The 26,595-nt window shown below is 33.9% G+C and overlaps 11 protein-coding genes and 3 pseudogenes across 14 annotated transcripts, besides 3 other annotated features; 9 read left to right on the forward strand and 5 right to left on the reverse strand.

Moving 5' to 3' along the window:
* Positions 1-7,610: 7,610 nt before the first annotated feature.
* TVAGG3_0651240 (HNH endonuclease family) lies at positions 7,611-8,270 on the reverse strand (the record flags this gene model as incomplete). The annotated part of the gene is made up of 1 exon (XM_051241639.1): positions 7,611-8,270. The coding sequence occupies one exon, from the start codon at positions 8,268-8,270 to the stop codon at positions 7,611-7,613; it is 660 nt and encodes a 219-aa protein (XP_051088226.1).
* Positions 8,271-8,892: 622 nt separating this feature from the next.
* Positions 8,893-10,412: a mobile genetic element.
* Positions 10,413-10,585: 173 nt separating this feature from the next.
* TVAGG3_0651260 (uncharacterized protein) lies at positions 10,586-10,921 on the reverse strand (the record flags this gene model as incomplete). Its single annotated transcript, XM_051241640.1, has 1 exon — positions 10,586-10,921. One exon carries the CDS (start codon positions 10,919-10,921, stop codon positions 10,586-10,588), a length of 336 nt encoding a protein of 111 aa, XP_051088227.1.
* Positions 10,922-11,763: 842 nt separating this feature from the next.
* Positions 11,764-12,006, forward strand: TVAGG3_0651270 (uncharacterized protein; the record flags this gene model as incomplete). The annotated part of the gene is made up of 1 exon (XM_001299177.1): positions 11,764-12,006. One exon carries the CDS (start codon positions 11,764-11,766, stop codon positions 12,004-12,006), a length of 243 nt encoding a protein of 80 aa, XP_001299178.1.
* Positions 12,007-12,053: 47 nt separating this feature from the next.
* Positions 12,054-12,380, forward strand: TVAGG3_0651280 (uncharacterized protein; the record flags this gene model as incomplete). The annotated part of the gene is made up of 1 exon (XM_001299176.1): positions 12,054-12,380. One exon carries the CDS (start codon positions 12,054-12,056, stop codon positions 12,378-12,380), a length of 327 nt encoding a protein of 108 aa, XP_001299177.1.
* A 755-nt stretch (positions 12,381-13,135) lies between these two features.
* Positions 13,136-13,173: a mobile genetic element.
* A 685-nt stretch (positions 13,174-13,858) lies between these two features.
* On the forward strand, positions 13,859-14,210 carry TVAGG3_0651300 (protein of unknown function, DUF4106 family; the record flags this gene model as incomplete). The annotated part of the gene is made up of 1 exon (XM_051241641.1): positions 13,859-14,210. A coding segment is annotated over one exon (352 nt), but the record flags the coding sequence as incomplete, so codon positions are not given.
* Positions 14,211-14,341: 131 nt separating this feature from the next.
* On the forward strand, positions 14,342-15,667 carry TVAGG3_0651310 (kinase-related family; the record flags this gene model as incomplete). Its single annotated transcript, XM_001299175.1, has 1 exon — positions 14,342-15,667. One exon carries the CDS (start codon positions 14,342-14,344, stop codon positions 15,665-15,667), a length of 1,326 nt encoding a protein of 441 aa, XP_001299176.1.
* Positions 15,668-16,889: 1,222 nt separating this feature from the next.
* Positions 16,890-26,595: part of a mobile genetic element that runs on past the window's edge.
* TVAGG3_0651330 lies at positions 19,608-19,777 on the forward strand (annotated as a pseudogene). Its single transcript has one exon. A coding segment is annotated over exon 1 (170 nt).
* On the forward strand, positions 19,948-20,381 carry TVAGG3_0651340 (protein of unknown function, DUF4106 family; the record flags this gene model as incomplete). Its single annotated transcript, XM_051241642.1, has 1 exon — positions 19,948-20,381. A coding segment is annotated over one exon (434 nt), but the record flags the coding sequence as incomplete, so codon positions are not given.
* On the forward strand, positions 21,307-22,541 carry TVAGG3_0651350 (annotated as a pseudogene). The gene has a single exon. A coding segment is annotated over exon 1 (1,235 nt).
* TVAGG3_0651360 (protein of unknown function, DUF4108 family) lies at positions 22,606-22,943 on the forward strand (the record flags this gene model as incomplete). Its single annotated transcript, XM_051241643.1, has 1 exon — positions 22,606-22,943. A coding segment is annotated over one exon (338 nt), but the record flags the coding sequence as incomplete, so codon positions are not given.
* Positions 23,493-24,370, forward strand: TVAGG3_0651370 (annotated as a pseudogene). The gene has a single exon. A coding segment is annotated over exon 1 (878 nt).
* On the reverse strand, positions 24,376-24,471 carry TVAGG3_0651380 (uncharacterized protein; the record flags this gene model as incomplete). The annotated part of the gene is made up of 1 exon (XM_051241644.1): positions 24,376-24,471. The coding sequence occupies one exon, from the start codon at positions 24,469-24,471 to the stop codon at positions 24,376-24,378; it is 96 nt and encodes a 31-aa protein (XP_051088231.1).
* Positions 24,862-25,665, reverse strand: TVAGG3_0651390 (KilA, N-terminal/APSES-type HTH, DNA-binding family; the record flags this gene model as incomplete). Its single annotated transcript, XM_051241645.1, has 1 exon — positions 24,862-25,665. One exon carries the CDS (start codon positions 25,663-25,665, stop codon positions 24,862-24,864), a length of 804 nt encoding a protein of 267 aa, XP_051088232.1.
* Positions 26,156-26,566, reverse strand: TVAGG3_0651400 (organellar and viral DNA polymerase type B; the record flags this gene model as incomplete). Its single annotated transcript, XM_051241646.1, has 1 exon — positions 26,156-26,566. The coding sequence occupies one exon, from the start codon at positions 26,564-26,566 to the stop codon at positions 26,156-26,158; it is 411 nt and encodes a 136-aa protein (XP_051088233.1).

Here is a 26,595-nt window from a genome sequence, read left to right on the forward strand (position 1 = left end):
CATGAACGTAAATGTTTTGTCATGATTTCATCGTTTATGTTTTGTCATGATTTAATCGTAATGAGTGTAAATGACCCAAAAATAATGTTTAGGTGAAGAGATGAGATCTCACCTCTTTTCTCACCTCTTTTCTCACCTCATGAATTTTCATGATTTCTTCATCGTAATGAGCGTATATGTTTTGTCATGATTTCTTCATCGTATATGTTTTGTCATGATTTAATCGTATATGTTTTGTCATGATTTCTTCGTAAATGATTTGTCGAAACTAAACGTATATGTTTTGTCAAACATGAACGTATATGTTTTGTCAAACATGAGTGTAAATGATTTGTCATGATTTCTTCGTAAATGTTTTGTCATGATTTCTTCATCGTAATGAGCGTAAATGACCCAAAAATAATGTTTAGGTGAAGAGATGAGATCTCACCTCTTTTCTCACCTCTTTTCTCACCTCATGAATTTTCATACGGAATCTCTTCGTAAATGTTTTGTCATGATTTCTTCATCGTAATGAGCGTAAATGTTTTGTCATGATTTCTTCATCGTACATGTTTTGTCGAAACTAAACGTATATGTTTTGTCGAAACTAAACGTATATGTTTTGTCATGATTTCTTCGTTTATGTTTTGTCGAAACTAAACGTATATGTTTTGTCGAAACTTCATCGTACATGAATTTTCATACGGAATCTCTTCGTAAATGATTTGTCGAAACTAAACGTATATGTTTTGTCATGATTTCTTCGTTTATGTTTTGTCAAGGTTTCATCGTAAATGATTTGTCGAAACTTCTTCATCGTAATGAGCGTATATTGCTTTGTCGAAATTTCTTCATCGTAATGAGCGTAAATGTTTTGTCATGATTTCTTCATCGTACATGTTTTGTCGAAACTTCTTCATCGTAATGAGCGTAAATGATCCAAAAATAATGTTTAGGGTAGATGGTTAGATCTAACCTCTTTTCTCACCTCTTTTCTACCCTCATTGAATTTTCATGATTTCTTCATCGTACATGTTTTGTCGAAACTAAACGTAAATGATTTGTCGAAACTAAACGTATATGTTTTGTCATGATTTCTTCATCGTAAATGATTTGTCATGATTTCTTCATCGTAATGAGCGTAAATGTTTTGTCATGATTTCTTCATCGTACATGTTTTGTCGAAACTAAACGTATATGTTTTGTCGAAACTAAACGTATATGTTTTGTCATGATTTCTTCGTTTATGTTTTGTCGAAACTAAACGTATATGTTTTGTCGAAACTTCATCGTACATGAATTTTCATACGGAATCTCTTCGTAAATGATTTGTCGAAACTAAACGTATATGTTTTGTCATGATTTCTTCGTTTATGTTTTGTCAAGGTTTCATCGTAAATGATTTGTCGAAACTTCTTCATCGTAATGAGCGTATATTGCTTTGTCGAAACTTCTTCATCGTAATGAGCGTAAATGTTTTGTCATGATTTCTTCATCGTACATGTTTTGTCGAAACTAAACGTATATGTTTTGTCGAAACTAAACGTATATGTTTTGTCATGATTTCTTCGTTTATGTTTTGTCGAAACTAAACGTATATGTTTTGTCGAAACTTCATCGTACATGAATTTTCATACGGAATCTCTTCGTAAATGATTTGTCGAAACTAAACGTATATGTTTTGTCATGATTTCTTCGTTTATGTTTTGTCAAGGTTTCATCGTAAATGATTTGTCGAAACTTCTTCATCGTAATGAGCGTATATTGCTTTGTCGAAACTTCTTCATCGTAATGAGCGTAAATGTTTTGTCATGATTTCTTCATCGTACATGTTTTGTCGAAACTTCTTCATCGTAATGAGCGTAAATGATCCAAAAATAATGTTTAGGGTAGATGGTTAGATCTAACCTCTTTTCTCACCTCTTTTCTACCCTCATTGAATTTTCATGATTTCTTCATCGTACATGTTTTGTCGAAACTAAACGTATATGTTTTGTCGAAACTTCTTCGTACATGTTTTGTCATGATTTCTTCGTAAATGATTTGTCGAAACTTCTTCATCGTAATGAGCGTATATTGCTTTATCGAAACTTCTTCATCGTAATGAGCGTAAATGTTTTGTCATGATTTCTTCATCGTACATGTTTTGTCGAAACTAAACGTATATGTTTTGTCGAAACTAAACGTATATGTTTTGTCATGATTTCTTTGTTTATGTTTTGTCGAAACTAAACGTATATGTTTTGTCGAAACTTCATCGTACATGAATTTTCATACGGAATCTCTTCGTAAATGATTTGTCGAAACTAAACGTATATGTTTTGTCATGATTTCTTCGTTTATGTTTTGTCAAGGTTTCATCGTAAATGATTTGTCGAAACTTCTTCATCGTAATGAGCGTATATTGCTTTGTCGAAACTTCTTCATCGTAATGAGCGTAAATGTTTTGTCATGATTTCTTCATCGTAAATGATTTGTCATGATTTCTTCATCGTAATGAGCGTAAATGATCCAAAAATAATGTTTAGGGTAGATGGTTAGATCTAACCTCTTTTCTCACCTCTTTTCTACCCTCATTGAATTTTCATGATTTCTTCATCGTACATGTTTTGTCGAAACTAAACGTAAATGATTTGTCGAAACTAAACGTATATGTTTTGTCATGATTTCTTCGTAAATGATTTGTCGAAACTTCTTCATCGTAATGAGCGTATATTGCTTTATCGAAACTTCTTCATCGTAATGAGCGTAAATGTTTTGTCATGATTTCTTCATCGTACATGTTTTGTCGAAACTTCTTCATCGTAATGAGCGTAAATGACCCAAAAATAATGTTTATGTTAGAATGTTAGATCTAACACCTTTTCTACCCTCATTTCTACCCTCATTGAATTTTCATGATTTCTTCTTCGTACATGTTTTGTCATGATTTCTTCATCGTAAATGTTTTGTCATGATTTCTTCATCGTAATGAGTGTAAATGTTTTGTCAAGACTTCTTCATCGTACATGTTTTGTCGAAACTTCATCGTAAATGTTTTTGTCATGATTTCTTCATCGTAATGAGTGTAAATGTTTTGTCAAGACTTCTTCGTACATGTTTTGTCATGATTTCTTCATCGTAAATGATTTGTCATGATTTCTTCATCGTAATGAGCGTAAATGTTTTGTCATGATTTCTTCATCGTACATGTTTTGTCGAAACTTCTTCATCGTAATGAGCGTAAATGACCCAAAAATAATGTTTATGTTAGAATGTTAGATCTAACACCTTTTCTAACATGTTTTCTCACCTCATGAATTTTCATGACTTCTTCATCGTAATGAGCGTACATGATTTGTCGAAACTTCTTCATCGTAATGAGCGTAAATGACCCAAAAATAATGTTTATGTTAGAATGTTAGATCTAACACCTTTTCTAACATGTTTTCTAACATGGAGGATTTCATTAGATATAAATATTATTTGGTGAAAGTATCCTAAAAATATTTGATGGACTTTAACTAAAATAATGTTTAGGGAAGAATGTTTATATCAGATGAAACAGTAAAGTATTATATCTATTAAATCGTCTATGATGTAAATTGTGTATAGAATGAAATGAAGGAAGAATGTGTATATCTAATGAAACAGTAAAGTATTATATCTATTAAATCGTCTATGATGTAAATTGTGTATAGAATGAAATGAAGGAAGAATATTTATATCTAATGAAATCCTCCATGTTAGAAAACATGTTAGAAAAGGTGTTAGATCTAACATTCTAACATAAACATTATTTTTGGGTCATTTACGCTCATTACGATGAAGAAGTTTCGACAAAACATGTACGATGAAGAAATCATGACAAAACATTTACGCTCATTACGATGAAGAAATCATGACAAATCATTTACGATGAAGAAATCATGACAAAACATGTACGAAGAAGTCTTGACAAAACATTTACACTCATTACGATGAAGAAATCATGACAAAAACATTTACGATGAAGAAATCATGACAAAACATGTACGAAGAAGTCTTGACAAAACATTTACACTCATTACGATGAAGAAATCATGACAAAAACATTTACGATGAAGTTTCGACAAAACATGTACGATGAAGAAGTCTTGACAAAACATTTACACTCATTACGATGAAGAAATCATGACAAAACATTTACGATGAAGAAATCATGACAAAACATGTACGAAGAAGAAATCATGACAAAACATTTACGCTCATTACGATGAAGAAATCATGACAAAACATTTACGATGAAGAAATCATGACAAAACATGTACGATGAAGAAATCATGACAAAACATTTACGCTCATTACGATGAAGAAATCATGACAAATCATTTACGATGAAGAAATCATGACAAAACATGTACGAAGAAGTCTTGACAAAACATTTACACTCATTACGATGAAGAAATCATGACAAAAACATTTACGATGAAGTTTCGACAAAACATGTACGATGAAGAAGTCTTGACAAAACATTTACACTCATTACGATGAAGAAATCATGACAAAACATTTACGATGAAGAAATCATGACAAAACATGTACGAAGAAGAAATCATGAAAATTCAATGAGGGTAGAAATGAGGGTAGAAAAGGTGTTAGATCTAACATTCTAACATAAACATTATTTTTGGGTCATTTACGCTCATTACGATGAAGAAGTTTCGACAAAACATGTACGATGAAGAAATCATGACAAAACATTTACGCTCATTACGATGAAGAAGTTTCGATAAAGCAATATACGCTCATTACGATGAAGAAGTTTCGACAAATCATTTACGAAGAAATCATGACAAAACATATACGTTTAGTTTCGACAAATCATTTACGTTTAGTTTCGACAAAACATGTACGATGAAGAAATCATGAAAATTCAATGAGGGTAGAAAAGAGGTGAGAAAAGAGGTTAGATCTAACCATCTACCCTAAACATTATTTTTGGATCATTTACGCTCATTACGATGAAGAAGTTTCGACAAATCATTTACGAAGAAATCATGACAAAACATATACGTTTAGTTTCGACAAATCATTTACGTTTAGTTTCGACAAAACATGTACGATGAAGAAATCATGAAAATTCAATGAGGGTAGAAAAGAGGTGAGAAAGAGGTTAGATCTAACCATCTACCCTAAACATTATTTTTGGATCATTTACGCTCATTACGATGAAGAAATCATGACAAATCATTTACGATGAAGAAATCATGACAAAACATATACGTTTAGTTTCGACAAATCATTTACGTTTAGTTTCGACAAAACTGTGTACGATGAAGAAATCATGAAAATTCAATGAGGGTAGAAAAGAGGTGAGAAAAGAGGTTAGATCTAACCATCTACCCTAAACATTATTTTTGGATCATTTACGCTCATTACGATGAAGAAGTTTCGACAAAACATGTACGATGAAGAAATCATGACAAAACATTTACGCTCATTACGATGAAGAAGTTTCGACAAAGCAATATACGCTCATTACGATGAAGAAGTTTCGACAAATCATTTACGATGAAACCTTGACAAAACATAAACGAAGAAATCATGACAAAACATATACGTTTAGTTTCGACAAATCATTTACGAAGAGATTCCGTATGAAAATTCATGTACGATGAAGTTTCGACAAAACATATACGTTTAGTTTCGACAAAACATAAACGAAGAAATCATGACAAAACATATACGTTTAGTTTCGACAAAACATATACGTTTAGTTTCGACAAAACATGTACGATGAAGAAATCATGACAAAACATTTACGCTCATTACGATGAAGAAATCATGACAAAACATTTACGAAGAGATTCCGTATGAAAATTCATGAGGTGAGAAAAGAGGTGAGAAAAGAGGTGAGATCTCATCTCTTCACCTAAACATTATTTTTGGGTCATTTACACTCATTACGATTAAATCATGACAAAACATTTACGTTCATGTTTGACAAAACATTTACGTTCATGTTTGACAAAAACATATACGATTAAATCATGACAAAACATTTACGATGAAGAAGTTTCGACAAATCATGTACGATGAAGTTTCGACAAAACATGCTGTCAAAATACTTTGCATTTGGTACATATTGCAAAACATTTACACTCATTACGATGAAGAAATCATGACAAAACATGTACGAAGAAGAAGTTTCGACAAATCATGTACGATGAAGTTTCGACAAAACATATACGTTTAGTTTCGACAAAACATGTACGCTCATTACGATGAAGAAGTTTCGACAAATCATGTACGCTCATTACGATGAAGAAGTCATGAAAATTCATGAGGTGAGAAAACATGTTAGAAAAGGTGTTAGATCTAACATTCTAACATAAACATTATTTTTGGGTCATTTACGCTCATTACGATGAAGAAGTCTTGACAAAACATTTACACTCATTACGATGAAGAAATCATGACAAAACATAAACGAAGAAATCATGACAAAACATATACGTTTAGTTTCGACAAATCATTTACGAAGAAATCATGACAAAACATATACGATGAAGAAGTTTCGACAAAACATGTACGATGAAACCTTGACAAAACATGTACGCTCATTACGATGAAGAAATCATGACAAAACATGTACGAAGAAGTCTTGACAAAACATTTACGAAGAAGAAGTTTCGACAAAACATGTACGATGAAACCTTGACAAAACATGTACGCTCATTACGATGAAGAAATCATGACAAAACATGTACGCTCATTACGAAGAAGAAGTTTCGACAAAACATGTACGATGAAGAAATCATGACAAAACATATACGTTTAGTTTCGACAAAACATATACGTTTAGTTTCGACAAAACATGTACGAAGAAGTTTATTTCCTGGACTGTTGTCTAAATGTCATGTTGTCAGTAATTTTAAGAGAAGTTCATTAACCGAGTGACACATGGTGACGTAGTGACACCTAAAAACCATCTACCCTAAACATTATTTTTGCTGAATTCAACAACAAAATGAACGAGGTCAGGATGTATGCAAATACCTTTGAATTCATTCATAAATGCCTTAGTAAGCTCATAAAATGTTTGTTTTGAGGTCGAGCCACTTTTGGCTCCACCGTATTCTTTCAACCAAAACTCAAGAATTTTCCTGCGTGAATTTTGTATAAAAACCAACCGTCTGAATTCAGGCGGTTGTTATATTCTTCACAAAATGCCTTATAATACTCTTCGTTCTACAAAGCAAGCATATCATTGGTTTGAAAACCAACAGACAAAAGAACTTTTAGAAGAATTTCCTCATATGATTGCTTCCCTCGGAAAACCGAGAGAAGAGATTCCGTATGAAAATTCAAGAGGGTAGAAAAGAGGGTAGAAATGAGGTTAGATCTAACATTCTAACATAAACATTATTTTTGGGTCATTTACACTCATTACGATGAAATCATGACAAAACATATACGTTCATGTTTGACAAATCATTTACGATGAAATCATGACAAAACATTTACGATGAAATCATGACAAAACATTTATGTTATACAGTAATGTTAGTCATGAATGTTTGTCCTACGTGTTGGCGTTAGTGTTGAAAAATAATGTTTGTCCTACATGAAGCCGTACAAGCGTTTGAATTTGTTTATGCATAAGATTACTCTCTTTTTTCTGTATCTATCATACAAACATAAGCAGCACCTGTTTTTGTAAAGTTTATATGAAGTTTTCGATAGTTAAGACCTGTATAATAATAGAATGCGTCCTCATTCTCAACATAGTAGTAGAACTCAAACGAATGCTTACCATAATCTGTTATTTCAACAGCTTCGTCAGATATTTCATCAACGAACTCATAAACTATATCGCCATACTTGCTTTTATTTCTATTGTTTTCAGATTTAGAACACCAACGAAGGTTTGAGATTCTGTTGTCCGTTCTATCATGATTTATATGGTCTATTTCTTTCAAATTGTTTGGATTTTCAATCCACTGTTCTGCAATAATTCTATGCTTTAAATGTGTTTTGTTGTTTAAACTAAGCTCAATATAACCATGATTATTTAAGCATTCACTCTTAATATGTTTGTTTTTCTTTCGACGAATAGTAAAAGGATATGTCGTACAAATCTCATAATCTTCATGATTTCTCAATGTTTCCCATTGAGTTTGTTCCCCACTAACGTTCTCATTGACGTCCTCAATATCTTCTTCCTCACTGAACTCGTCAATATTTTCACTAGCTCCTTCTGTAATGTTTTCATCGGCATTGTCATTGACTTCTTCTGTAATGTTAGATGTTGTTGTTTCGCTCATGTTCTTTCACTAATGTTAAAAAGTTATGTTGTACGAATTTTGAACAGAATTTAGAGCAGTTATGAAACAATGAAGTATTTTTACGCTATTGAAAGGAACTATGAGAGTGAAGTACATGACAGCAATGACAAAAGGAACTAATATCAAACCTAATGAAATCGCTCACGAGGACATAGAGCTTAACAAGTACTTTGTGGAGTATCTTATAAGTGAAGAGTATGTAAGACCTTACTTCATGTTTGACAGCATGAATGAGGATGTTATTTCATGGTTAAAGAATATAAGCAATGTTTTCGGTAAGTACGTCATAGATGACAAAGGTCTTGTTGTATTTTATGAGACAGCAATACGAACACAGGAACTAATGGATATTATGCACTCAACAGCAAAGAAAGGATTTAGTACTATTGGCATGAATGAACATTGCAGGAATGACATATACAACCTATGCTCACGAAAGCCTTACACAAAAGCAATACAAATGATAGAACATAAGTGTCTAAGGTCAGCAAATGAAATCATTACTGTCAGTGGTTATGAAAGAACTGTTAGCAAAGATGAGTGGAAACAGCTATTCATATTAAGGAAGGACGTTGCTGAACTAGTTAAACCTGTTGCACAAACATTGTTTCAGATAAGACCAGCAATGACTAAGAACCCTTTGACCTTAGTCAATGAGACCATAGAGGTTGAAGATAATGACATGAAAGAACTAGGAATGAATGAGAGAAGTTGTGAAGGATGTTTGAGTCAAAACACATGGTTCTTCAGAGCTGTTAAGAAACTTAGTAAAGAACGACAGAAATATTTTATAGAGAAGTATTGCAAAGGATGTGTAAATGAATTGCTTGAAATAGAACTTAGAGACACTTTCACACTAAAGGACTTGAGGAAAAATAAGTACATGAGTGAGGACGGTATTGACATAGCTAGTGTTATAAATGACTTAAGAAGATGTGTTGTTGTTATTGACGGAGCACGTATGACATATCTAGTGAAAGATTATGATGGAATACGAGACACAACAACACTTGTGTCAGTAGATAGCAAGGAATTCAATAAGCTCATGAAGAGTATTTATGTAGGACGTATTGAGGAGAAGGATGTGAACGCACTGATGATTTATGAAGCGGGTCAGAACAAGAACTATCTTATGAAGTCAGGCATGAGATTCTTTGACGAAAGAGATGACATTTACAGCTATTTCAGAGGATATGAGTATGAGGTACTGAATGAAGTAGATGAGAACGTTATTGAAGGATATTTGAAACATGTTCACGATGTCATATGTAATGAGGATGAAGAGCTTTATGAGTATGTTTTGAACTGGTTCGCCTACATCGTTCAAAATCCTTGTGGAAAGACTGGAACAGTACTTTTGTTAATAGGAAAGCAAGGAACTGGTAAGAATGTACTTAGTAATGTTCTATGCGAGCTCATTAGCAAGTACGCCAACAATAATATAACGGCAATAGAGAATGTGGTTGGTAGATTCAATGCTGCTATTGAGAACATGAAGCTCATCGTATGCAATGAACTAAGCTCATGCGATACGTCTAAGGTCATGAACCACGACGCACTAAAGTCAATAGTAACAGAGACTCAGTTGGACTTAAATCAGAAGTGTCAGCCAGTAAGAAAGATAGAGAATGTTTGTAATATCATCATGATATCTAACAACTTCAACTCAGTAAAGATTGACAAAGACGACAGAAGATTTGTTGTCATTGACGTAAGCAGCAGATACAAAGGAAATTACGAATATTTCTCAAATCTCATTGAAAGCTTTAATGAAGAGTTTTATTCAAACTTACTGACGTACTTCATGAAGAAAGATTTAAGTGAATTTGATGTAAGGAAGATACCATTCACCAGGGCTAAACAAGAACTCATCGAAATGAACAAAACACCTTACCAAATGTTTTACGAGGAGTTCTATGAAAAGTTTGTATCCGGATGGAATTGTACAGAGTGCTACAGAAGATATAAAGAATTTGCGAAGGAGAATGAATTCTTTGCATGTAGTTCAAATGTATTTGTGGCAAGATGAGAGAATTTGTGAAGAGAAGTAGAAAGCGAGACGGTTCTGCAAGAAGTTATATTTACGAAGCAAGTATGATATTAGAAGGTCGTGGAAAGAAAGAAACAGTGAATTATGAGGAAGTGCTTGAAAAATTCATGGAGTACATGGGAAGCAATATAACATACAACAAAGACATATACAGTGAGTTTAAGTACTACTGTGAACAGCATGAGATTGAAGTAATGAGTAAAGGAGACTTTGAAACGCTTATGAAAGACAGTAAGGAGGTCGTTCATGAATGCAATATGAAATAGTTCATGAGAACAGTGAGGAGGTCATACATGAATGCAATGATGAAATAGTTCATGAGAACAGTGGAGTCATACATGAATGCAATAATGAAATAGTTCATGAGAACAGTGAGGAGGTCATACATGAATGCAATGATGAAATAGTTCATGAGAACAGTGAGGAGGTCATACATGAATGCAATGATGAAATAGTTCATGAGAACAGTGAGGAGGTCATACATGAATGCAATGATGAAATAGTTCATGAGAACAGTGAGGAGGTCATACATGAGAACAGTGTTGAAATAGTTCATGAGAACAGTAAGGAGGTCATACATGAATGCAATGATGAAATAGTTCACGATGTCGTTCGTGAAGAAGCCATTGCAACAAAGAATGAGATAAAGGATTTCATAGAACTTAACAAGGAGGAGTTTAAAGAAGGCTATGAAGTGAAAAGATGTGAAGAAGATTTCTTGGCGTATTTGAAGAAAAAGAGACTAAAGCCAATGGCTCAAAATAAGTTTCAATCGATGTTTGAAAAGAAACGTTTGAGCTATGGTGGTGTAAGAAGCACATATTACTTTGTTAAGAAGTGAGGACATTTATTTTTGTCGTTAGTGTTGGAGTTTTGTATTTGTTGTTAGTGAGAGAATAAATTAAATCATGAACTTTGCCATGGTCTCTGTCCCTAGTAGTTTTCATTAAGTTCTGGAAATAATGAAAGTCATAAACTTTGCCATGGTCTCTGTCCCTAGTAGTTTTCATTATCTCACAGAGTTAATGAAAGTCATACTTTCTATCAGATGAAGCATGCAGATGAACATAATGAAAGTTAGTGAGTTTGCCACGAGTTATGAATAAAATATTGGCATATTAGATGAGATAGCTGATGAAACAGATGAAGATAAATTAAATCTTGGACTTTGCCACACTCTGTCCCTAGTTCCTCAAAATCCTTGACAACGTTGCTTAGAAATTTTGGTTCAAAACCTCATCTGATTTTAATCTGTTATGCTACCTGTTAAGTTTCGCGAGATTATAAATGTCATGGAGTTATATAAAAAGGAGGGACAGCTAGGGACACTGGAAGTACTTGTAAGGCTATCTGTTAAGATTGCATGAAATACTAAAAGTCATGAAATCCATTATCGCTGTGCTAGCTTCACCTTAGAGTAAAATGACGACTAAAGTCACTGAAGCAATGAAACAAAAGTTTTTGGTAGAATACATTAAATCAGGAACTATTCCAGAAGGTTTTTACATTCATACTATGAAGGATGGTAGAGTTCAGTTTAGAAAGATAAAGCAACCATTAGATAAAGAAGGAATTTTGAGAAAGATTAAACTTCATGAGGACAACATTGCTGAACTTAGGAAGAAGCTAGAAGAGTTGGAGAAAGCAGACGACAGTGAGGAATAAAATATTTCATTAGTTTTATTTTTACTGAAAATTTTTATTTGGATGTAATGACGAAAACTATTGAGATAACAAACTACAACGGTCATGAGTTCAAGAATTTGTTCTTCGTTCCTCGTGAAAATACATTCTATCAGATACGAGGGAGAAAGGGTAAAGTTAGTTTGAGCGTTTATGAAGGAATGAAGAATGGAAAGTTTATACAAGCATACGATACAAACGGTAAGCGTGTTTCATTAGCTTTGTCAAAACTTACTAACATTTATTTTGACAGTGATTTTGACTCTGACGATTGGAGCGACAGCAGCGATACTGAAGAATATGAAGTATTGTGTGAAGCACAGCAATGGGAGGAGTTGCAATACTTTTGTAAGTGAGAACGTTTATTTTTTACAGTAGTGAAGTCGTTTGTGAAAACGTTAGTGAGGTGAAGTGGTTGGTGGCTTTGTAAATATTTAAGGTTAAGTTAGTGTTGTCGTTTGTGTTGTAAAAATATACGTTAACGGTTTCGTAAAGTGTCAAATTCACATATCATGGGTAAGGAGGCGCGCAGTGCCTCCGTACACATGATATGTATACTAACCTCCACCGCCAAAATAGCCCCCACCACCTCCTGCATTGCCATCCGGTGTATGACCATCATATCGTCGAGATTCATTTCCGGCACCGAAACCAAATCTTCCTTTAATACCTCCTTCGCCGCCTGATATTTGCGTACCACCTCGGCCATAGTTGCCAGTGCTATTATACCCAATTAATCCACCACCAGGACCACCCGTTTCGTAACAACCGTCACTTGATCCAGCGCCCGATGAGACAATAATTCGACTATTAAGACCGGAAAAGTCGCCATAATCACCTGGAAGAAGTCGGATATCAGATGAGCCACCACCTGATATTTGGCCTGGACCTCCTCCACCATATGATGGAAAAGAGGCATTTTTATAAGCTTGTGATCCTACGTGTAGGTAAAGTTTAATGGAATGACGGAATACAACATAGCCGCTTACGTATGCACTCCTGATTGGGTTAGATAAAACTATATCGTTTCCTGAACCACCCCATAATTCAAAAAGATAATTTCCTCGTTTGAGGAAAACTTCGTAAGGAGTTGAATGAGAAGCATTGATACTGTTGTAAACAGAAATTCATCAAAAGTGACACATCAGAAAAGCTAAAATATTGAATTTTTGGAACTTTTGATAGAGCACGTTTTTAAATATTAATTAAAGTAAATGTATATTTTGTAAAGATTCTTTTTAATAAAAAAATAAAATTTTGAAGAAGAACACAAAATCTTCTGAAAAATAATATCACATAAACTCATATTATTTTCTAATATATAACTATTTTATATAAAAATCAAATTCAATGATCTTAAAAGCGAAGGATAAACCTCAAAATTTACGAATATAATGAGTGGGAATATAATGCTTATCTATCATAAAACCATATGAAATATCAATTTTTGCTTTACGCCTAATTTTTGACGACAATTAGCAAAAAATGTTAAATGTTAACACTCAGTCCATTTGAATATGAAAAATAAAATTGACTTTGGTTAAATGTTTTTATTTAAAAAAAAAAGGTAGTGGGGCCTCCAGGCACTTCGTGCCCTCTAGCCCTGAAGATGTTTAGTATAACTTTGTCCGGACAAGTAAGGGTCTATCGTCGCTACAGGAAAAGTTACAGGTGTTCCAAGGAAGTATACTTTGAGAAGCCTTTTCTCCATTTTAAAACAAGATAGGACGGTTATTTTACAAAACTGACAACACTTTGACCGAGTAGTTTTTTGTGCTGAACAAAAAGTGTCATATAAACATCTGTCAAAAACCGCTTTTTAACTTCACTTAAAATGCCACGTAAGCTACGTAAGAATATACGTAAGAGGAAGGGAGCATTGAAACATCCAATAGTAAAACTGACACCACAACAACAGTTGCAACAACAAATTATGAATGACCCCACTATGTTGCAACAAATGTCAAGCAACCCTATGCTTTTAAACCGAGTTATTGGTGCACAGAGTGGAGGTTTAAGAGCGGCACTTTTAGCGAAAATGGCAGGCTATGGTGGAGCTGCAGACGGAACAGCTTATAACCCTCAAAGTCAAATGAATTTGAGTTCACTCAAAAATCAAATAACAGATGTCAAAAAGTCAAACATAGACATACAGAAACAAATAAGTGAAAACGAAAAGAAACTAGAATATGACAGACACACAAAGAAACTCAATGAGTTAAACGTAGAGAAAAAGAAGAAAGAAGAACAACTGAAAGAACTAAGTACAGAGGAATATGCAAAAAAAGTGTCAGAAAAAGCAGCAGAAGTAGCAAAAATGGAACAAGATGTTATAAATTTGAAAAACCATACTACTCAATATAAAGTACTGAAAGATGAAGAAATAAAACAAAAAGCCATGAAGACATATATGGATAGCGATGAGTATAAAAAAGAAGTTGAAGCAAATGTAAAGGCAGAAAAACTTTTACAGTTGCAAAACCAAACCGTACAGTATGAAAACTTAGCACAAGAAAGTAAAAATAACGACGCAGCCATGCAAAAGGCAATGAAAAGCGCAGAATATATAAAAGCTAATAATGACTGGTTAGATGCCCAAGCCAACGCTAAAGCAGCCCAACTTATAGGGTCAATAAGGACAAAAATACAAGCGGATGAAGACAGTTCAAATGAAGCTTTAATGAATGCTGACTTTAAGAACGCCTTCGAAGCTCTTCATAGTAAGGTGAAACTAGTGAACGACTTCTCATCTGGAAAGAAACTGAAGTCTGAAGGTTTCGACAACGAGTTAAGAGAAGTAGCACAAAATATGACGAAAATAACAGATGCAGCAACGAGACAGGCAGTTCAAAGTGCCTATGACGCCGTTAGAGCAACTGTTGTGGAAAGTCAAGAAAAAGAGTTACAACAGACCAAAACAGACCTAGTAAATGCTTTCTTAAAAACGAAAAGTCAGGTAGGACATTATGCTGCAGATGGAACATATGTGCCAGCTGGTGGAACTTATATACCAGCTGGTGGAACTTATATACTAGCTAGTGGAACTTATATACCACCAAACCCTCCAAGAGAAGCACCTGCACCAGGACTACCTAAAACATTTACATCGTCACATGGACACAGACACAGGCATGCACAACAACAACAACCAACAGTTCAAAATCCAACACAGCAACCAACAGTTCAAAATCCAACACAGCAACCAACAGTTCAAAACACTGCACAGCAAACAACAGTTCAAAACCCTGCACAACAACAACCACAAACAGAGCAAGGACATAAAAGAAGTAGAGAACAAGGAAACCAAGAATTCTTAAAAATGCTTAAGGAAGATTATGGTTACCCAGATACTCTTGACTTTAGTGACAGATATAAAGAAGCTATTAGAAAGTTCAAGGAAGGAAATACTGACCCGAACCTATTTAGCTTTATGGTTCAGCACCAAATGGGATATAATTTCAAACCTGGAAAATACAAGCTCGCTAAGGGATATGATTTAATAGCATATCATCCAAATGACATGAATGAATTTACTCCGAGATATTTGATGTCAGAGCTAAATGATAATTCAACTCTCTTCATGAAACGCGTAAAAAATAGAGACGGAACGAAAGAAGAAAGGTTTATGAGTCCGGATGACTAGTCATGTGATTTTATCCCAAGCATATGGGGATTCTAAATTTTTGTCCCTATCGTTATCCCAATTGAATTTTTTTTGGAATTTAAAATTTTTTTTTCTCCATGTAAACTTAAATTTTAATTTTTACCACTAAAATGCAATATTTCAACAAATTAATGAGTAATAATATTTTAATTTATAATAAATATTATAAATCTCCTCAATTTAATGTAATTATTGTATTAATTTTTGTTGAAAATATAAAATCTTCAAGTAAATGATGTGAATTTAATATTTTTAGAATGTTGTTTAATTGTACTATATTATGCATGTAAAATTTTGTTACAATACATTTTATATGGGATCCCCATTGCCCAATTGAGAGAAAATTGAGAGGTGGGATTGGGCTAGCCCAATTCAAAATATCCCAGGTGGAAATAAAAAAATTAACAATTCAACATAAAAAAGCATCTTAAATAATAATGATAAAAAGAAATTTTGTATGAATTTCAATCAAATTTGTTTTTATTCAACTTAAGAAATCACTTCATTAATGAAAGAAGTCGGGTTCACAACATATCCCGATCTTGAAACGAAACAACATGTTTTTTTGATGCCCTAAACGGGGGGTCGCCAGCAAAAAAAAGATGTCAAAATTTATCCCAAAAATTTAAAAAAAATCGAAGAAAGTGCATCCCAGGGATTATAAAATTTAAGTTTTCACATCTCTACGGATGACTTAAATAGGGAACTTGTTAAAAACGGTCTCGGAATATATGAAATGCCAGCAGATGAGGTACAAGAAACTCAACAGGAAGAAGTTCAGATACAACCAGACATGGAAGAAATAGTTCAGCAACAACAGCTAGAAGAGCCTGAAGGAAACGAACAAGTCCCTCCTTTGGAAACTAACTTCACAGAACTAGATGAAGATTTGGAACAGCCGAAAAATCTTGACCCTCAACAAGTGTATGCGGGGAATATGGAATCTTTCCAAGAGTCTAAGAAAAATTCGGCTGACATAGTAGAAGAATATCGAAAAATGTTCGCCGACATACAAAAGACTCCAACATCAGATGAAAATATTCAGCATAGAATGGAAGTACTGAAAGAAAGTGTACGCAAATACAACAATCCTTTTTACTTACGACCATATAACGTTCAATCTTTGGCTGAACTCGGTGAAAATAAAAGGTTAAATTTCACCAAAACATATAGAAATGAAACATTGTTTAAAGTTCATTCAGAACCTAACCAATATGGAAACAAACCTACTTTTGTTTCTGCAGACGATGGAACTACAATGAGATGGGGTCATAAAGCTAATCCGGATAGGTGGTTCATAAACTTACAACCTCAATTCCAAGAAGTTGTAGACGCAATGGAAGTGAATGGTGAACCAGATGTAGCTGGTATTTTCAGCGCGGCTTTAATGCCATTGAAAGATATGAAACATGCAGATATTTTGGACCAGTATGAAATGAACATGGCTGATGGAAATATAACACCTGACGTTCTAGAACATTTATCTCAAAGAACTACACAGAACCATAGAGATGGTATATTTGGTGAAGAGTTTAGAAAGAAAGTTAGGGAGAGAGAAGGAAGAGAACCTATTGTACATGATCTTGCAAACGAAAGTTTGCAAAATGTCATAAAAACTTACTTTGCAGACAATGAACCGAGAAGGGATGAATATTTAAGAAAACTCAAATGGACAGTACCAAATGAAATGTTAGTATTGAAAAACATGTTCCTTGACAAAATAAAACCAACTACAGAAATAAATGACGCAAGACTGAAACATTGGGTAAAAGCTTTCCCATTCACAAAAGATATTATTGGTAACATGGAAAGAAAACCAGAATGGCTACAAAAACATATATTTGGAAACGAGCATATTCCATATGGACAAGCTATATTTGAAGAGCTTGAACCGGAAACTCAGGAAAGAGTCATGCAAACAATACGCGAAGACTCAAATACAAACTATGACAAAATCTTTCTAGGATATAGGTTACCTGAGATGGGCGACCAGAGCCCAAAGGCAAAAAGGACATGGGAAATTTACAACATACTAGGTGAACATGAGGCAAAGATGCAACAACTTGAAGCAGAGGGCAAGTTACCAAAAGCGACACCAAAGAAGAAGAGTAGAACAAAGTGAAAATAGTGAAGAAGTAACTTCATCTAGTGAAAGTAGTGGCAATGAAGGAAAAAGAAGAGTTAAAAACTCAGTCAGGAAGAAAGTAAAGCTTGGTACGAGTGGGTTCTATTATGACACATAAATCCAACTATTCTATATTTTTACCCATATGAAATGTACGCCGCTCAGAATATAACGCCAACAGTTTTGGATGCCATGAACGGAAATGTTTCCGAATGGTATAACGAATGCGACAATGCCATTAGAAGGTCAGAAATAGTTCCTGGAACTTACGAATATACAACTGCTGTTTCTTATGGAAACGTAGGTGAGTTTGGAGAAGGTTCTTCAACAACAGTAGATATTGCTTGTGACAGGTTTCATATTATTTCTATTGACAACTCATTCTTATACGTGGAACAAGACATTGAAATAAAACCTTCTGCCAAGTTGTCTGACAAGAAAGGTTGCAATGGAATTTTCTATGTCGGATACCAATATGCTCCAGAAGTTTTCATGGGATATAAGATATATTCTAACTCTGACTTAGTTCAAACAGTAACATGGGCAAACTATGAATGGTTCGCTTTGAGAAACTCAGTACAACCACAAGCTAGAGAACAAACAGACCAGTATGCAAATATTGAGAAAATAAGAAGACTTGACCCTAACGTTCCAGGAGTTTATGTTAACCTTTCTGGTTCAGATGGAAATGCTGCCACTAAAGTAAAAACTGAAACTTAGAGTTCCTTTGTCATCTTTCCTCATCTTCAGGTTTTTAAGATACTTGCCAAACTGGGCAGGAAAAATTTCTATTGAACTTACTCCAAGCAAAAATAACTTAGTCATTGCACCAACACAAGACCCATTCACTCTTACAGACGTAAAGGGAACAAATAAAACGTCATTCGCCGAATTTTGCAAAGACAAAGTTGACTTAGACTTTGGTTTCTCAAACCTCAACACTGAAGTAAACTATTATTTCAATGCTGCTGGAGATGCTTGGGACCCAGTTAAGTTCACATGCGAAAAATTTGAATGCAAGAGAATAGAAAGCAGACTTGCAGTCTATATGTTGGACCCAGATATTTCAAATGCTTTAGCTGCCAAATATATTGCAGTTCCACTTATGTTCCCTATACACCAAATATCTGTCAAAGACTTTGCAGGTGAAGTTGGAAACCAAAGTGCTGACCCAGGTGCAAGAACAGATATTGCTTTAACAACTGCAATGAAACATGCAGATACTATGTTTGTACTGTTCAGACGAACTATAAATGACTATTTCTTGTTTCTACAACCCGGTATTAAATATCATATAAACATAGATGGCAAATATTATCCAAGAGAAGAATATTCTACAGTTGAGGATATGAGGTCATACAACTTGACATTAGATGCTATGAACTTTAACAACAACTTCACAACAACCATTAACCCTGAAATGCAAAGTTCTATTATGCCATATGTGAAAGTATGGACTCATACAGGAGGTCAAAAAACTCAATATACAAATGGAGACCGTTCAAACTTTTGGCTTGGCATTCCATTTGCTGACTCAGAAGACTTTATGGGTGGTATTTCAACTGTTGGTACTGTACAAATACAATATACTGGTGACAGAGACGGTCCGGATGAATTGAAAGCAAAGAAGTTTACAAAACCAATAGCACTTTTCACGGAAGATGCTCTTTTGAAGATTCGTTCGATGAAACCTGCTGGGGCTCCTCAGATTGGCATAACGACAGCTTCCATCGAGCAGATTTTGGCAGCAGGTCAGTAAGTTGTTCTTGAACTGACTTCTCTCCGTCAAATATTGACAGTACGCCAGTTTTGACATAATATTGTAAGATAAACTTTCCTTTAGAAATATCTGTAAGTTTTGTTGTTATATTTTTGTCAACGTCAAGAACTTTCACCATCTCGGTTATACCAACTTTCTTTGCTTTATGGAAAATTTTGGTTCAGCAAATATTGCTATTCTATAACATTTTCCATTGTTTGTGTAAAGAACTATTCTGTCAATGTATTTGTATTGTTTGTGAGTATAAACTTTGTTTCTGCTCAATTCAATAAGATATCCGAATACGTCCATCTTTTTATTCTAAGTAAAATGTCATTTCCGAAAAATAGAAGCGTAAGTGTTTCAAAAGGTTTAATGGCGGTGGCAGATGTGAAGTTAAATTCACCAACTCAAACAAACAGTCAAAGTGTTGTTGTCAATGTCAAAGACAGAGATGTTGAAGTGGGGAAACCATACGAAGACGAAGATGGTATAACAATTGTTCCTGTAAAAGAACCAACATATCCTGAAGTTACCAGAGACTTAAGTTCTGTTGCAGATATTCGAAACGACTACCAACAACTGAAAGACAAACTTCAAACTCAGGAGAAGATTTGTCAAGCTTTAAGTATAATGTTAAACTTGGTCGAACACAACCCTGTAAAAGTGAACTCATATGTCATTGCACCTCATGAAGTCTTGAAAGAACTATTGAAACTTTTGACAGAGGCAGACGATATAAACATCAAAGAAATAGAACCCGACATTAGTTGCTGTGGTGTTTCATATAATGTCATTGACAAGATATACGTTATGAAAGGAGGTGAAACGTTGAACTTAAAGTATAGTTTCCCAGACGTCATAAAAATATTTGACGACCACAACATTTCATTAAAAATATTTGCTAAGTAAATGGCAGAAGACATAATGGTTATACTATTACGACTAAAAACCGGGTCATATAATTCTATAACAACAAACTTACAAAGTCCTCCAGGACGATATTGTAAACTAACCTTAAACACAATGACGACTAAAGCCTGTTTTGCTCTTTTGACACCAGAAGACTTTATTGTTGTGAATGGTAAAAAATACTACTTTGAAGATACTTACTCAGATATACCACCAACAGGTTTTGTTGACTTATTTAATACTTTAAGTACGGGTGTAACATGTGCTGCAACTAGAGCAGGTTTCATTATGTTGGATGTCCGACTGAGTTTACTATAAACGATATGAGCTATAATACAAAACTTATTTCTGGTTTTTACTACCAACAGTTTTCCTATAACAGGAAAAGGTGTCATACAAGGAATGTCTATTCCATTGACATTAAGCACACCAATCTTATATATTGTTTCAAACTTAGGTTCAAAGTGTTATTCGAATGTCGACAGAAACTATTATGACCAAAAGATTCTTATGCGTATAAACAATACTTTCTCTGCTGGTTGCCTATTGTTCATTCGAATGCAGAATTTTCAACCTTAGTGAACTCAAACACTTTGGCAAGTATAACGTTGACATTAGTTGACGCAAACTTTGTTCCTGTAAAACTTTTATGTCCTATGTATTTGTCAATGACGGCAGAAAGTTTCGAATTGGAAGATGCAACTGGTGAAAGTATTGTATTACAAGAACAACTTCAACAACAAATAGCTCAAGAACAACAAATGCAACAAATGCAACAACAAAGTCAAGAATAAAAAAAATATTTTTTTTATTTTTATAAAAATGTACAGAATAGATGTTTCAGATTTTTATGACTTCCAAGCATTCAGAAATATGTGTCCATTTAGAGACTATAACAAAGCAGTCGAGAATTTGAAACGTTTAGTCATTTATGTTGACTCTGCCCCAGAATGTTATGTCATGAAAGAATGGGATGTTGTCTTTAACAAACCTAAAGCGACAATAGTTTCAGAACAAGAATGTAGACAGAAACTTAAAAAATAAAAGTCGTACAAGTTGGCATGAAGATGTTAGATGCTTGGGATATCTTATTGTCAAAGTTAGAAGATTTTTCAGTTCGAGGTATAAAGTTTTATACACCTTCTCCAAACTTCTATTCTATCTTCACTGGATATAAATATGAACAAGTAGAATGGAAAGAAAATGTTATAGAAGCTTGGTTAGACCATGTCAAAGAAATTATATGCAATGGAAACGAAAGAGTCTATGAGTATATCTTATGTTGGTTTGCAAACATCTTACAACATCCAAGTGCTAAAAATGAAACTGCTCTCATTATAATTGGAAAACAAGGAACAGGTAAGAACACATTCTTTACAGATATCTTATGCAAACTGTTAGAAGGTTATTCGAATCCGAATATGACAAACTTAGAAAACATCTGTGGCAAGTTTAACTCTTCTATTGAGAATATGAAACTTATAGTTTGCAATGAACTTCAAAGTATAGATACAACAAAAGTTTTGAACTCAGATGCTTTGAAGAGTCTTATAACAGACAAAGTTGGAGTTGTTGAAAGAAAATATAAAGACCAAAGAGTTTGTGAAAATGTTGCAAACTTCATTATGGTTTCAAACAATGCTGTTCCGATGAAGTTAGAAAGTTCTGACAGAAGATATGTAGTTGTCAGAAACGTCAGAAGCTCATATGCAAGATACAGAATATTTTGACGACTTAGCAGAAACTTTGACATCTGACTTTTACAACCACTTGTTCTCATATTTTATGACATTAGATATTTCTAAGTTCAATCCAAGACAAATTCCACATACCGAAGAGAGACAAACATTGTTAGAAGCAAACAAGAGTGTATATGAACTGTTCATAGATGAAACTGACTTTGAGTGTTTAGATGAAAGGTCATTGTACGATTCGTATAAACAATATTGTCAAGAATATGGTTATATGACAGCGTCTAAACGAACATTCTTGGCAAATGTCAAAAGTCTTTTAGATGTTCAGAATGGTGTATATACAAAGAAAATTTTTTATGATAAATTTTAAAAAAATATTTTTTATCCGATAGAAAAGATGGCAAAATTCATCTCAGTAAACAAGTACATGTCAGGACTTAAAGAAGAACTAGACCCATTCACATATTTGAATGTTTACTTCTACCATTTTGAAAAGTCTTCATTCAGCAAAGTTTGGAACATCGAACCAGTTAAGTTTGCTATTGTGACTAAAAATGGTGCGAAATTTGAAGACTTAGACATAGAAGGTTTGTTAGCAGTCAAAGAAAGTTTTGACAGAAGGTTTTCAAACCTTAAAGAAGGCAAAGCATACAAACTTGTTATACCTTATGAACCAAAGAAAGCAGACGACTATGAATATTATGAGTCTAAAGTTGTAGAAGTTCAAGGTAAATTGGGTAAAAAGATTTTAGAGTCTAAGCCAGTGTTTACTCCTAAAGAGGAAGAGAACATTGACATTGACCAGAAATGTTCTAAAAATAAAATTTATTTTTACATGTCAAAATTTTTTTCTCTGGAACTGGTTCAGGTTCTTTCTTCTCTTCTTCTTTTCTTTCTTTTCTTTCTTCTTCTTTTCTGGTGGAGTTTATGTCAAATTTGGCGCAACTATATTTATGTAAAAGTTCTTTGTCCTTTAATAGCTCATCTATTCTGTTTTCTATTTCATCTTCAAGAACAGCGCATGTGTCTTCTTTGCATTCTAAGAACTTTTGTTGGACTTCATCTTTCCAATCGGTGTCATCTCTGTCAACAAGTCTGTCATTGACAAATTTTAAGACTGCTCTGCTTAATGTTTTATGGTTCTTGTCATATTCCCAGAAACAGAACTTTAGAACAAATTCCCCTTTCTTGTTTACACTATGTAAGATTTTATGGTCGACAGATGTTTTGCTGTCGAAAAGCTTGTCTCGAATATAGATAGCGAAATCGCTAGACATTTTCTAAAAGATAAAAAATTTTAATTTTTCTAAAAATATGTTAGAAAAAAAGTTTGCTGACATTGACAAAAAATTTGAGAATGTTTTAAACAAGAACAAGAGGAAGTTAGAAAATGCTCAGATAAAACCCATACATGACAAGTTCTTATTTGCTCAGAATGGTATAACAGGTCTAATTGCACCACCTGGGTCGGGTAAGACTTTCACTTATCTTAAAATGGCTGCACAACAACAAGAACTAGATGAGAAGAACCCATTCTATGAGTTAGTTGTCATTTGTAGTACTTCTGGTCAATTTGACCAAACCGTCAATTCGTTCAAAGATATTATAAAGAAGTCTAAGTTAGTATGTATAAAAGACTCTGAGTTGTTAGATTGGATAAAGAAGTACCAAAGAAGAGTTTTGAAGTATAATGCTATAAATGAGTATATAAATTCTAAGTTTAAAGACCCAAATGAGGAAATGCAGAGAATATTAGAGAAGAAACACTTCAGAAACAAACAGAAAGAGATATAGAATACATTTCGAAGAAATTGCAATCTTACGATTGGAAGACATACCCTCATAGATGTCTTCTTATCTTAGATGATTTCGCCTCTCATCCTTTGTTAAAGAATAGAGAACAAGATATGTGTCGAATTCTTAAGAAGCTCAGACACTTTAACATCTCAGTTGTCATTTGTGTACAGACAGCAAAGAGTTTAAGTAAGGATGTTAAAAGAATACTTACTGACATTGTACTTTTCCCCGGATTGTCCGAAGACGATTTCATGGAACTTATGAAAGAGTCCATGGCAGGTAAGTTTGACAGACATGAACTATGGGAGAAGTATAAAGTCATACAAGACCCTCATACTTCTTTCAGAATTCATATCTACGCAAACAAAGTTCAAATTGTAAAAAGTCAAGCTTGAAAAATCTAAGTGTTTAGTCTTAGTAAGTAAGTCTGTTGTGGTGCTGGGGCTGTCGGTTCTTCTGGCTTTGGAAGGCATTCAGGAAGAGGAACGTCAGTCATCCGTTTGTGTCCTGTCGGAAGGAAGAACTTTTCCTGTCGGAAGGAAAATTTTTTCCAGTTGTCGGGAAAATTTTTTCCTGTCGGATGGAAAATTTTTTTCTGAAGTTCGACCAAAAAGTTCTCAATTTTCGAAAATTTGAATGGTTTACGGACGGACAACTGGAAAAATTTTTCCTGTCGGATGGAAAAATTTTTCCTGTCGGAAGGAAAATTTTTTCCTGTCGGATGGAAGAGTTCTTCCTGTCGGAAGGAAAATTTTTTCCAGTTGTCGGGAAAATATTTTCCTGTCGGATGGAAGGACTCGGAATGCCAGAAGGATTTGACAAGGCAATTTACCTAATTGAGCTACTTGAGCCATCTGAAGTCAAGCGTAAAAATAAAGAGTGCAATTTACTCTACTTGTTTGAAGTTGTCAAAATACTCTGTTATTTTTTCCTTTAACAATGGCAAATCTTCTTTGAAGGTAAGAATTGTACAACCTTTAATATCATAGTGTGTTTGAGGTAACGTATCTTGAACTATTTGTTTCACATCTTCATTCGGTGTCATTGAAATCGGTAAGTTTTCGCGATAGAACCAATTTCTGTCAGATTTGTAAATCTTAGCAAGGTCGTAAAAGCTTTTGTTGTTTCTTCTGACTAAATGCAACATAACCATATCTTTATCTTCTTCATTTTCCATCTCTTCAGTATAAATCATATACTTATAGTTCTTTTCCTTTCCTTTTGGTACCGAACGTGGTATTCTTTTCTGAATGCTTTTGTCTTTTGCTTCAAGCTTGTTTTCCATCTCTTCACGTTCTTGTCTATGAATTTCGTCAAGAAGTCTGTAAATATTCCAAGCATAACGAGGTGAAGCCCACATTGCAACAGCATTTACAAGAAGTCTATGTACATACCAACCTCTCAAACCATTTGGCAAATTTTTACGATTTTCATGAGTTTTAGGCGACCCCGAAGGAAGTCGGTCTCGCTGTGCTTCGCTCAAAAGTTCTTGTGTGCTTTGGTTTTTGAACCAATCGTCTGTATGTTTGGTATCTGGAGCAAAACATGCTGTCAAAATACTTTGCATCTGGTACATATCGTCTTTGACCGAACGAATGAGACGGAGTTGTTTGTTAAACTGTATGTACTCATATTCTTCATTTATGGCTTCATGGACTATAACTGTTGTTGTGTTCTCTGTTGTTGACATATCTGTCTTTACATACAAAATAAAAAAATATTTTATAAAAAATTAGCGTTATTTTTTCTATCTTAAGGAAATTCACTGTTTTCATAGAGTTTTGGCGACTAAGGTTTCTTACCTACTCGCTGTTCTTCACTGTTTTCATACGGAATTCAGCAAAAATATATTTTATGTTAGCATGTTAGATCTAACACGTTTTCTAACACGTTTTCTAACATGGTCTAAAACATACAAAACTCATGAAATTTGTGCTGAATTCAGCAAAAATATATTTTAGGGTAGATGGTTAGATCTAACCTCTTTTCTAACACGTTTTCTACCCCAGTTATTTTATAAGCGTTTTACATGGTAAACGTTATTTTTACATTATGACACGAAGTGAAGGTTAACACTTCGTCAAAAAAATCCCTGAAATCATATCTTACATACAAAAAAATACAAAAAAATGACACTAACTTTATTTTCTGACTTTCACAAAAGACCAAAAATAAACGCTTTACATGTATTTTTCAGCAACTTCGTCAAATAATTTTATAGCTTTATCTATCTCATCTACTTCAAACGTTTCTTTACCTTTTATGGGAGCACCATACATTTTCTCAAACTTTTCAAGTAGTTCTGTTTCAGCAGCTCTCATATCATTAACTAACACAACCTTGACTCTATTGACTGTACTGTCATATCTTAGAGTTATATTATATGTCCTTCCTATCTTATATCTTTTTGTGTTGAAGTCCTTCGGTTTCTGAACGATGTAAAGTAAGCCTTCACTGCAACGTTCCGTATCGAATGAACCATATGTTATGAAGTTATATCCAACAACTGGGTCTAACCATAACAAAACTATTGGTATAAGACTTTTGTCGATGAGATATGCTGTAGTTCCATAGAATTTTACCGATATCATAAGCTCAGGATTTCTTGTCAAAATTTTCT

This window comes from Trichomonas vaginalis, chromosome III (assembly GCF_026262505.1).
Source record: "Trichomonas vaginalis G3 chromosome III, whole genome shotgun sequence".
In the NCBI taxonomy this organism is placed as follows: Eukaryota; Parabasalia; order Trichomonadida; family Trichomonadidae; genus Trichomonas; species Trichomonas vaginalis.